Source organism: Pongo pygmaeus, chromosome 10 (assembly GCF_028885625.2).
Source record: "Pongo pygmaeus isolate AG05252 chromosome 10, NHGRI_mPonPyg2-v2.0_pri, whole genome shotgun sequence".
Lineage (NCBI taxonomy): Eukaryota > Metazoa > Chordata > Mammalia > Primates > Hominidae > Pongo > Pongo pygmaeus.
In genome coordinates this window covers 4,372,458-4,385,359 of record NC_072383.2, presented here as the reverse complement: position 1 = coordinate 4,385,359, position 12,902 = coordinate 4,372,458, and the positions used below count along the sequence as shown (strand labels likewise).

At 38.8% G+C, this 12,902-nt stretch overlaps 1 protein-coding gene across 1 annotated transcript in view; it reads right to left on the bottom strand.

Moving 5' to 3' along the window:
* Positions 1-218: 218 nt before the first annotated feature.
* Positions 219-12,902, bottom strand: part of TIGAR (TP53 induced glycolysis regulatory phosphatase) — a 32,181-nt gene continuing 19,497 nt past the window's right edge. The window contains exons 4-6 of the mRNA XM_054445487.2: positions 3,530-3,607; positions 2,050-2,160; positions 219-1,170 (exon numbers count right to left, since the gene is read on the bottom strand). Of these exons, the coding sequence (XP_054301462.1) occupies positions 736-1,170; positions 2,050-2,160; positions 3,530-3,607 (624 nt within the window). The 3' untranslated portion in view covers positions 219-735. The remainder of the gene's footprint in view (positions 1,171-2,049; positions 2,161-3,529; positions 3,608-12,902) is intronic.

Here is a 12,902-nt window from a genome sequence, read left to right as displayed (position 1 = left end):
TGGATATTCTTCATTTTTTTGGCTTTCCTGGTTTCCATTGACTTGACTTTTGCAAGGTATTGTTTAGAAAAGGCTGTTCTTTTATCTTCTGCTCCAAGATTCTTTCTTTACTGTATTTAAATCAAACGTTTTAACTTCTTCCCCCAGACCATTCTGCAATCATAATCTGTATTCATCCACATTTCAAGCCCTCTAGAATAAAAAATTCCAATAGTTGATTCATATGTAAAACATGTTAGTGTTATTTTGCTTTACATAAACTTATAAAAGGATTTTTTATTTAAAGGATTTAAAAAATATAACACATAGTCAATATAAACATGTATTGGGAATTATAAACCATTCTTTCTTCTAAGCACTGGATGAGATACTAAAAACATACAGTATCTTACCAATAGCCATTAAAATAGGCTTAAATGAAAAAGAAACCGTTGTTAACAAGGTTACTAATCCCCCAGCTTTCAATGCTGAGTTCCTTCATCATCCACGGGCAATCCAGAGATGACACGTAGCAGGGTGGTAAAATTATTCTGGAAAATGCCAACTATACTTAGACAAAATAAGTTAATTCTATATGGTTGTCCATTAAAGTTTTATGTGGCTATGATTCCACTTGAGCTAAAAATTGGCTTTTAACTGTTTCCAAATCAGAACTAGCAGAGTAGAGAAGTAAATAAAGCTAATGGCACTCCCTTCAGAGGCTCAAAATGGTTAGATATTGATGCAGATTTAACCTTAGCGAGTTTCAGTCAGTCCATTTAGATGATCCTGTAGGTTCATACAAATACACTGAACCGTTGGTTTAACTTCTCTTCCTTCCTCAAAGTTTATGATAAAGAGACTCATCCCTGTATTGGGAGTGACTGACATATTATGTTCAGATCTGCTCAGAGTGGCTGGTAAGGAACACTTAAGGTCAGTCAGAAAATAATCAAACAGACTTCTCATGTAAGCACCGTGACTCACAACTAACACACTGGCTGCTAATCCTGGAACACCACCGTCTGAATTAACTTTAGAGCTGTGATTTTTTCCTAAAGGAAATATCTCCGCCAAAGAAGTTTCCAGACAGTTGCTTGGAGATCCTTGGGAAAACTGTTCTTTTTGATCCGCTTCTTTCAGGATTAGTTGACAAAGAAATTCAAAAAAGTCTATTCCACGCATTTTCACCTACAAGAAAAGAAAAGTCAAAATAAAGTGACATTAATGACTTCCTTAAAACGTTAACATAGAACATAACTGACTGGATTCTTTTCTAATATTGAATGCCAAGTACTATACAAGCAAAAGAATCTCAATCTACATTTCTGTTTGTTCAATCAGTAGTTTCACGGACATATATAAGTATCCACCACATTTCTGGAATTACGAAAGCACCATGGAGACCAAGATGAAGAAGATCCAATTCCAAATTCCTGACTTCAAAGCACTCACGGTCTAGTTAGGGAAATCTACAAGCCAACAGAAACTCATAAAACAGTGCTAACTAGGAAGCTGTCTCTGGCACTTCAGTGCCACTGGAACAACAGCAGCAACAAATCCTTCCCTTACTAAAGTAATGTAAAGTATTTTCAAGAAAATTAAGATAAAGATTAAGGAGGTGGTGGTGGGTTAGGGGGAATCACCAATAATGCAATTCGAAGCAGAACACTCTGAAGAAATGCAAGCACAGGGATGCCACCATGAACAGAGCTGAGGAGGCAGCAGAGGCTTGAAGACTTCATGTTTTGAGTTATTTCACCTCGACTGACTTGCCGATCACCCTCTTTGAACTCCATTCCCACCACTAAGCCACCGCTTCATATTCAAAGGTCTTGTTTAGAAGTACCATCTAATAACACCTTTCCCTAAGTCCATTATCAATAATGACAAAGGCAACTGAACAGTAAATAAGATTTTAAATAGAAAAGAATAATTTGCTAAGTAAATAGATAATTTAAAATGGAAAAGAGAATAAACCAAGCAACTTTCAAACTGCTTAGCTAAAATTCCAAAATATCTAATTTTGAGTCTTAATTCAACCACTCTGACATTGGCAGTGCCATATACCTGGTCCAGCGTCTCTCCTCCGGGCGGTGTAAACACAGGGCACTCTTCCCTGGCTGCTTTGGCCATGGCCCTCATCTCACTTAGCGCTTTGCCTTCTACAACCCCGTATTTCTGAAACAGTCCAACAGATAACAGTTTCTCAAATGAAATTGCAATATAACAATTAAGTTTATGTTTATGGCAAATTTAGAACATTCATCCCAGGAATAAGCTAACTCTCCTCCACTTAATTTATTCTATCTCCTCTGAACTGATAATGAGAATGTACTCAGTAGAGGGCCATGAACCTTAGAAAATATAATTGAAATCTTACGTTATACACTATGTCCAAATGGGTTATTTTAGAAGAACTTGCTATCGCAAGTAGACGGTGGGAATTTATTGAACAAATACAGAGATTGCACAGATCGTAGGACTAGAGATTAACATGCACAAGGTACCAATTCAGCCACCTCCCATCCACACATACCATCGCATTTGATCCCAATGACAGTACCATGAAATAGCTAAATAAATACATCACCATAGTTATAAGGAAGTTGAGTTTCAGAGACGCTAACATGAGAGATCTATTTCTTTTTTTTTCCTTTTTATTTTTTGAGATGAAGTCTCGCTCTGTCACCCAGGCTAGGGTGCCATGGCGCAAACTCAGCTCACTGCAACCTCCACCTCCTGAGTTCAAACGATTCTCTTGCCTCAGCCTCCCGAGCAGCTGGGACTACAGGCGCGTGCCACCACACCCGGCTAATTTTTTGTATTTTTAGTAGAGATGGTGTTTTACCATGTTAACCAGGATGGTCTCAATCTCCTGAACTCAAGTGATCTTCCCACCTTGACTTCCCAAAGTGCTGGGATTACAGGCGTAAGCCACCACGCCAGCCACACGGCAACATTGTTAAGCTATTAAATTGGAAAATCACAGAGTCTAAGAATACCAATTGTTGGTGTAAAAAAACAAAAGTTTCTCCTAGGTCATCCATGGGACTATAAATTGGCACAGGTTTTCTGGAAGGCAACTTGGCAATATGTATATAAAAGCCTTAAAAAAAGTACACACTCGCCAATGTCCATTTCTAGAAATATATAGGTCTACAATGAATTAACTACAAAGATGTTTATTTTAACATTATTTACATCAGTGGGAGTCTAGTGAAAACCTAGCTGTCCATCAGCGTAGCTAGGTTACATAAATTATGCAATATCCATATTTTACACCTTTACTTTAAACTCTTCTATACTGTGTTAAGTTTCTTATGAGCGTACCTTCTTTTATACCTTAAGATGCTTGTCTCGTTTGATTTTAATAATAAGATCCTATATATGAGGGTATGTAACAGTGACTGTCATATGGTAGATTCTTAAATATTTTCACTGATTCAAAATCCCTAGCAGAAATGCATTTAACTTTTAGCCAAGTGACGAACTGAGGTGGCTTACTGATAATTTATGGGGAAGAACAATATGTAAATAAGTTACTTACCCTTTCCCGAAGTCTTGAATCATACTTTACTGTCATATCTTTGCAAAATTTGCTTCTCTCCAAAATTCCATGCATGGTCTGAAAATCAAGACAATTGTTTTTTTTTTTTTTAAATAATCACCATTCTGGTGGAAGCCCTGAAAGAATCTATGTCATCTTAGTGAATAAAAAAGAACTAGAACCAGGCACGGTGGCTCAACGCCTGTAATCCCAGCACTTTGGGAGGCTGAGGCGGGTGGATCATGAGGTCAGGAGATCGAGACCATCCTGGCCAACATGGTGCAACCCTATCTCTACTAAAAATACAAAAAATTAGCCGGATGTGGTGGAACACGCCTGTAGTTCCAGCTACTCGGGAGGCTGAGGCAGAAGAATCGCTTGAACCTGGGAGGCGGAGGTTGCAGTGAGCCGAGATTGTGCCACTGCACTCCAGCCTGGGCGACAGAACAAGACTCCATCTCAAAAAAAGAAAAAAAAAAACTAGAAATGATTTTCCTTTGCAAAAGTTGCCTCCCTCTGTACTGCACATCCGTGTCTCTTCATTCCTGATTTTGATATTCTCGTCTAACCTATCTTCTAGTTCAGAAGTCAGCACAATCCAGGCCATCATCTGCTTTTGCAAATAAAGTATTTTATTGGGACACAGCCACAGCATTCATTTATGCATGGTCGATGGCTGCTTTCTTGCTATTACTGCAGACTTGAACAGGTGTAACAGAGACTGTATAGACTATAAACCCTAAAAAAAATTACTATCTGGCTCTTTGCAGAAAATGTTTACTAATCGCCATTCTAGTTCCTTAATTCGCCATTCAAATGTGTCTAAATTGTTGTTAAACCCATCCATTGAGCCTTAATTCCAATTGTATTTTTAGTTCTAGAATTTGCATTTGGCTCTTTTTTACAGTTTATTACAGTTCTCTGCTGAAATTCTACATCTTTCACCTATACAAAAATATAGTTATTTTAAAGCTTATGTCTGATAACTCCATCAGGTAAGTCATGTGGCTGTTTCTGTTATCTTTAGCTCATTTTTATTCACATTTCCTTCTCTCATTGTATGTCTAGCGATTTTTGATTGACAAGCGACCCTGTCACGTAGAAATAATTTAGGTCCATGATCTGCCTTTCTTAAAAACACATTCCCCGACAAATTAGACATCATCATCATACTGTTTTATATGTATTGTCAATATTTCCTTGTATTTTCCCATACCTTTACCAACTTTGTTCACTATTCTTTTCTGAAACTCAGATCTCCCTTCTGCAATTATTTTCCTCTTTTTCATTTTTCCTTTCAAAGTTACTTCAGGATCTCTTTGAAATGTCATTTCACCTACACAGCAGAAAAAAATCTTGCTGGCTATAAAACTCTAGGTTAATCCTTGTTATTTCTCAGCACAATAAAGAAATCATCAATATGAACAAATGTGCTGACAGCCTAACTAATGGTCTTTAATAAAGGATAGTTTTTTCCTCCTTATTCTTTGGAGTCTTGCAATTTTGCTATAATGAATGTAGATATGGGTTTCTTTATTTATCCTGGTTGGGATTTGGTACACTTCTTGGATCTTTCAACAGTTCTGTATAATTGTCAATATACTGTAACCTCTGAATATCACCTCTTCCTCCCCATTCCCCATTCTCTCTGCTATCTCTTTCTGAAAGACATTAGAACTTCTCATCATGCTCTTCATGTCTTCTGAACTCTCATATTTTATTTATTTTTTAAAGGGACTTTTTTTTGAGACAGGATCTCGCTTTGTCACCCAGGCTGGAGTGAAGTGACACAATCACGATTCACTGCAGCCTCAACTACCTGAGCTCAAGTGATCCTCCCACCCCAGCCCCCCAAGTAGCTGGGACTACAGGCAAGTGCCACCACACTGAAATAACTTTTTTATTTTCTGTAGAGACAAGGTCTCCCTATGTTGCCCAGGCTGGTCTCAAACTCCTGAGCTCAAGTGATCTTCCCACTTCAGCCTCCCAAAATGCTGCGATTTCAGGCGTCAGCCACTGTGCCCAGCTAAACTCTCATATTTTAAATCTATCATGCCGTGCTACATTTAGGTTATTATATTTATCTGTAAGTTAATGATCACTTCAGCCATGTGTGAGCTATACTTTAGTACTTCCACTGAGGTTTTCATTTTTTGGCTTTTTTCTGTATTTTAATTTTTAATTTTTGTGGGTATACAGTAAATGTATATATTTATGGGGCACATGAGACACTTTGATACAGGCATGCAATGCATGACAATCACATCCTGGTAAGCAGGGTATCCATCCCCATAAGCATTTATCCTTTTTGTTACGAACAATCCAATTATATCCTTTTAGTTATTTTCAAATGTACAATTACATTATTATTGACTATAGCTGCCCTGTTGTGCTATCAAATACTAGGTCTTATTCATTCTTTCTTTTTGTACCCATTAACCATCCCCACTGACCCAACACCTCCCCCTACTACCTTTCCCAGACTCTGGTAACCATCCTTCTACTCTCTATCTCCATGAGTTCAATTGTTTTAATTTTTTGCTCCAACAAATAAGTGAGAACATGGCAAGTTTGTTTTTCTGTGCCTGCCTTACTTCACTTAACATAATGACCTCCAGTTCCATCCATGTTGTTGCAAATGACAGGATCTCATTCTTCTCTGTGGTTGAAAAGTACTTCATTGTTTGTGTGTGTACATTTCCTTTATCCATTCATCTGCTGATGGACATTTGGATTATTTCCAAATCTTGGCTACTGTAAAAAGTGCTGCAATATGGGAGTGCAGTTATCTCTTCAATATCCTGATTTCCTTTCTTTGGGTACATACCTAGCAGTGGAACTTCTGGACCATATGGTAGCTCTATTTTTAGTTTTTTGAGGAACCTCCCTCCAAACAATTCTTCACAGTGGTTGTACTAATTCACATTCCCACCAACAGCGTACAAGGGTTCCCGTTTCTCCATGGCCTTGCCTGCATGTATTATTGCCTGCCTTTTGGATAAAAGCCATTTTAACTGGGGTAAAATATCTCATTGTAATTTGGATATGCATTTCTCTGATTACCAATGATGTTGAGCACTTTTTCATATGTCTCTTTGTCATTTGTTGTTTTTTTTTTTAAATATATATATTTTTATTATACTTTAAGTTCTAGGGTACATGTGCACAACGTGTAGGTTTGTTACATATGTATACATCTGCCATGTTGGTGTGCTGCATCCATTAACTCGTTATTTACGTTAGGTATATCTACTAATGCTATCCCTCCCCCGTCCCCCCATCCCACAACAAGCCCCGGTGTGTGATGTTCCCCTTCCTGTGTCCAAGTGTTCTCATTGTTCAATTCCCACCCGTGAGTGAGAAAATGCGGTGTTTGGTTTTTTGTCCTTGCAATGGTTTGCTGAGAATGATGGTTTCCAGCTTCATCCATGTCCCTACAAAGGACATGAACTCATCCTTTTTTATGGCAGCTGCATAGTATTCCATGGTGTATATGTGCCACATTTTCTTAATCCAGTCTATCATTGTTGGACATTTGGGTTGGTTCCAAGTCTTTGCTATTATGAATAGTGCTGCAATAAACATATGTGTGTATGTGTCTTTATAGCACATGATTTATAATCCTTTGGGTATATACCCAGTAATGGGATGGCTGGGTCAAATGGTATTTCTAGTTCTAGATCCCTGAGGAATCGCCACACTGTCTTCCACAATGGTTGAACTAGTTTACAGTCCCACCAACAGTGTAAAAGTGTTCCTATTTCTCCACATCCTCTCCAGCATCTGTTGTTTCTTGACTTTTTAATGATCGCCATTCTAACTGGTGTGAGACGGTATCTCATTGTGGTTTTGATTTGCATTTCTCTGATGGCCAGTGATGATGAGCATTTTTTCATGTGTCTTTTGGCTACATAAACGTCTTCTTTTGAGAAGTGTCTGTTCATATCCTTCGCCCACTTGTTGATGGGGTTGTTTTTTTCTTGCAAATTTGTTTGAGTTCTTTGTAGATTCTGGATATTAGCCCTTTGTCAGATGAGTAGATTGCAAAAATTTTCTCCCATTCTGTAGGTTGCCTGTTCACTCTGATGGTAGTTTCTTTTGCTGTGCAGAAGCTCTTTAGTTTAATTAGATCCCATTTGTCAATTTTGGCTTTTGTTGCCATTGCTTTTGGTGTTTTAGACATGAAGTCCTTGCCCATGCCTATGTCCTGAATGGTATTGCCTAGGTTTTCTTCTAGGGTTTTTATGGTTTTAGATCTAACATGTAAGTCTTTACTCCATCTTGAATTAATTTTTGTATAAGGTGTAAGGAAGGGATCCAGTTTCAGCTTTCTACATACGGCTAGCCAGTTTTCCCAGCACCATTTGTTGAATAGGGAAATCCTTTCCCCATTTCTTGTTTTAGTCAGGTTTGTCAAAGATCAGATAGTTGTAGATGTGTGGTATTACTTCTGAGGGCTCTGTTCTGTTCCATTGGTCTATATCTCTGTTTTGGTACCAGTACCATGCTGTTTTGGTTACTGTAGCCTTGTAGCATAGTTTGAAGTCAGGTAGCGTGATGCCTCCAGCTTTGTTCTTTTGGCTTAGGATTGACTTGGCAATGTGGGTTCTTTTTTGGTTCCATATGAACTTTAAAGTAGTTTTTTCCAATTCTGTGAAGAAAGTCATTGGTAGCTTGAAGGGGGAGGCATTGAATCTATAAATTACCTTGGGCAGAACGGCCATTTTCATGATATTGATTCTTCCTATCCATGAGCATGGAATGTTCTTCAGTTTGTTTGTGTCCTCTTTTATTTCGTTGAGCAGTGGTTTGTAGTTCTCCTTGAAGAGGTCCTTCACATCCCTTGTAAGTTGGATTCCTAGGTATTTTATTCTCTTTGAAGCAATTGTGAATGGGAGTTCACTCATGATTTGGCTGTTTGTGTTATTGGTGTATAAGAAGGCTTGTGATTTTTGCACATTGATTTTGTATCCTGAGACTTTGCTGAAGTTGCTTATCAGCTTAAGGAGATTTTGGGCTGAGATGATGGGGTTTTCTAGATATACAATCATGTCATCTGCAAACAGGGACAATTTGGCTTCCTCTTTTCTTAATTGAATACCCTTTATTTCTTTCACCTGCCTGATTGCCCTGGCCAGAACTTCCAACACTATGTTGAATAGGAGTGGTGACAGAGGGCATCCCTGTCTTTGTGCCAGTTTTCAAAAGGAATGCTTCCAGTTTTTGCCCATTCAGTATGCTATTGGCTGTGGGTTTGTCATAAATAGCTCTTATTATTTTTAGATACGTCCCATCAATATCTAATTTATTGAGAGTTTTTAGCATGAAAGGCTATTGAATTTTGTCAAAGGCCTTTTCTGCATCTACTGAGATAATCATGTGGTTTCTGTCTTTGGTTCTGTTTACATGCTGGATTACGTTTATTGATTTGCATATGTTGAACCAGCCTAGCACCCCAGGGATGAAGCCCACTTGGTCATGGTGGATAAGCTTTTTGTTGTGCTGCTGGATTCGGTTTGCCAGTATTTTATTGAGGAGTTTTGCATTTATGTTCATCAGGGATATTGGTCTAAAATTCTCTTTTTTTGTTTTGTCTCTGCCAGGCTTTGGTATTAGGATGATGCTGGCCTCGTAAAATGAGTTAGGGAGGATTCCTTCTTTTTCTACTGATTGGAATAGTTTCAGAAGGAATGGTACCAGCTCCTCCTTGTACCTCTGGTAGAATTCAGCTGTGAATCCGTCTGGTCCTGGACTTTTTTTGGTTGGTAAGTTATTAATTATTGCCTCAATTTCAGAGCCTGTTATTGGTCTATTCAGAGATTCAACTTCTTCCTGCTTTAGTCTTGGGAGGGTGTAGGTGTCGAGGAATTTATCCATTTCTTCTAGATTTTCTAGTTTATTTGCATAGAGGTGTTTATAGTATTCTCTGATGGTAGTTTGTATTTCTGTGAGATCTGTGGTGATATCCCCTTTATCATTTTTTATTGTGTCTATTTGATTCCTCTCTCTTTTCTTCTTTATTGATCTTGCTAGCAGTCTATCAATTTTGTTGATCTTTCCAAAAAACCAGCTCCTGGATTCACTGATTTTTTGAAGGGTTTTTTGTGACTCCATCTCCTTCAGTTCTGCTCTGATCTTAGTTATTTCTTGCCTTCTGCTAGCTTTTGAATTTGTTTGCTCTTGCTTCTCTAGTTCTTTTAATTGTGATGTTAGGGTGTCAATTTTAGATCTTTCCTGCTTTGTCTTGTGGGCATTTAGTGCTATAAATTTCCCTCTACACACTGCTTTAAATGCGTCCCAGAGATTCTGGTATGTTATCTCTTTGTTCTCGTTGGTTTCAAAGAACATCTTTATTTCTGCCTTCATTTTGTTATGTGCCCAGTAGTCATTCAGGAGCAGGTTGTTCAGTTTCCATGTAGTTGAGCGGCTTTGAGTGAGTTTCTTAATTCTGAGTTCTAGTTTGATTGCACTATGGTCTGAGAGACAGTTTGTTATAATTTCTGTTCTTTTGCATTTGCTGAGGAGTGCTTTACTTCCAACTATGTGGTCAATTTTGGAATAAGTGTGGTGTGGTGCTGAGAAGAATGTATATATTCTGTTGATTTGGGGTGGAGAGTTCTGTCAATGTCTATTAGGTCCGCTTGGTGCAGAGTTGAGTTGAATTCCTGGATATCCTTGTTAACTTTCTGTCTCATTGATCTGTCTAATGCCAACATTGGGGTGTTAAAGTCTCCCATTATTATTGTGTGGGAGTCTAAGTCTCTTTGTAGGTCACTAAGGACTTGCTTTATGAATCTGGGTGCTTCCATATTGTGTGCATATATATTTAAGATAGTTAGCGCTTCTTGTTGAACTGATCCCTTTACCATTATGTAATGGCCTTCTTTGTCTCTTTTGATCTTTACTGGTTTAAAGTCCGTTTTATCAGAGACTAGGACTGCAACCCCTGCCTTTTTTTGTTTTTCCATTTGCTTGGTAGATCTTCCTCCATCCCTTTATTTTGAGCCTATGTGTGTCTCTGCACGTGAGATGGATTTCCTGAATACAGCACACTGATGGGTCTTGACTCTTTATCCAAGTTGCCAGTCTGTGTCTTCTAATTGGAGCATTTAGCCCATTTACATTTAAAGTTAATATTGTTATGTGTGAATTTGATCCTGTCATTATGATGTTAGCTGGTTATTTTGCTCGTTAGTTGATGCAGTTTCTTCCTAGCATCGATGGTCTTTACAATTTGACATGTTTTTGCAGTGGCTGGTACCGGTTCTTCCTTTCCATGTTTAGTGCTTCCTTCAGGAGCTCTTGTAGGGCAGGCCTGGTGGTGACAAAATCTCTCAGCATTTGCTTGTCTGTAAAGGATTTTATTTCTCCTTCACTTATGAAGCTTAGTTTAGCTGGATATGAAATTCTGGGTTGAAAATTCTTTTCTTTAAGAATGTTGAATATTGGCCCCTACTCTCTTCTGGCTTGTAGAGTTTCTGCCAAGAGATCTGCTGTTAGTCTGATGGGCTTCCCTTTGTGGGTAACCCGACCTTTCTCTCTGGCTGCCCTTTACATTTTTTCCTTCATTTCAACTTTGGTGAATCTGACAATTATGTGTCTTGGAGTTGCTCTCCTCAAGTAGTATCTTTGTGGCATTCTCTGTATTTCCTGAATTTGAATGTTGGCCTGCCTTGCTAGGTTGGGGAAGTTCTGGATAATATCCTGCAGAGTGTTTTCCAATTTGGTTCCATTCTCCCCGTCACTTTCAGGTACACTAATCAGACGTAGATTTGGTATTTTCACATAGTCCCATATTTCTTGGAGGCTTTGTTCATTTCTTTTTATTATTTTTTCTCTAAACTTCTCTTCTCGCTTCATTTCATTCATTTGATCTTCAATCACTGATACCCTTTCTTCCAGCTGATCGAATTGGCTACTGAAGCTTGTGCATTCATCACGTAGTTCTCGTGCCTTGGTTTTCAGCTCCATCAGGTCCTTTAAGGACTTCTCTGCATTGGTTATTCTAGTTAGCCATTCGTCTAATCTTTTTTCAAGGTTTTTAACTTCTTTGCGATGGGTTAGAACTTCCTCCTTTAGCTCGGAGAAGTTTGATCATCTGAAGCTTTCTTCTCTCAGCTCGTCAAAGTCATTCTCCGTCCAGCTTTGTTCCGTTAATGGTGAGGAGCTGCGTTCCTTTGGAGGAGGAGAGGCACTCTGATTTTTAGAATTTTCAGTTTTTCTGCTCTGTTTTTTCCCCATCTTTGTGGTTTTATCTACCTTTGGTCTTTGATGATGGTGACGTACAGATGGGGTTTTGGTGTGGATGTCCTTTCTGTTTGTTAGTTTTCCTTCTAATAGTCAGGATCCTCAGCTGCAGGTCTGTTGGAGTTTGCTGGAGGTTTACTCCAGACCCTATTTGCCTGGGCATCAGCAGCAGAGGCTGCAGAACAGCAAATATTGCTGAACAGCAAATGTTGCTTGCTGCCTGATCGCTCCTCTGGAAGTTTCGTCTCAGAGGGGTACCTGGCCGTGTGAGGTGTCAGTCTGCCCCTACTGGGGGGTGCCTCCCAGTTAAGCTACTTGGGGGTCAGGGACCCACTTGACGAGGCAGTCTGTCCGTTCTCAGATCTCAAACTCCGTGCTGGGAGAACCACTACTCTCTTCAAAGCTCAGTTGGAAATGCAGAAATCACCTGTCTTCTGCATTGCTCACGCTGGGAGCTGTAGACTAGAGCTGTTCCTATTTGGCCATCTTGGAACCGCCCCCTGTCTCTTTGTCATTTGTATGTCTTCTTTTGAGAAACATCTATTCAGACATTTTGCCCATTTTTAGTTGGATTATTAGATTTTTTCCTATAAAGTTGTTTGAGCTCCTTATATACTCTGGTTATTAATCCCTTGTCAGATGGCTAGTTTACAAATATTTTCTCCCATTCCGTGGGTTGTCTCTTCACTTTGTTGATTGTTTCCTTTGTTGATTGTTTCCTTTGCTGCACCAAAGCTTTTAAACTTGATGTGATCCCATTTGTCCATTTTTGCTTTGGTTGCCTGTGCTTGCAGGTTATTGCTCAAGAAATCTCTGGCCAGAATAATGTTCTGGAGAGTTTCCCCAATGTTTTCTTGTAGTAGTTTCATAGTTTGAGGTCTTAGATTTAAGTCTTCAATCCATTTTATTTGATATTTGTACATGGAGAAAGACAGGGGTCTAGTTTCATTCTTCTGTATATGGATATCCAGTTTTCCAAGCACTATTTATTGAAGAGACTCTCCCAATGTATCTTCTTGGCATCTTTGTCAAAAATGAATTTGCTGCAGATGTACGGATTTGTTTCTGGGTTCTTATTCTGGTCCATTGGTCTATGTGTCTGTTTTTATGTCAGGACCGTGCTATT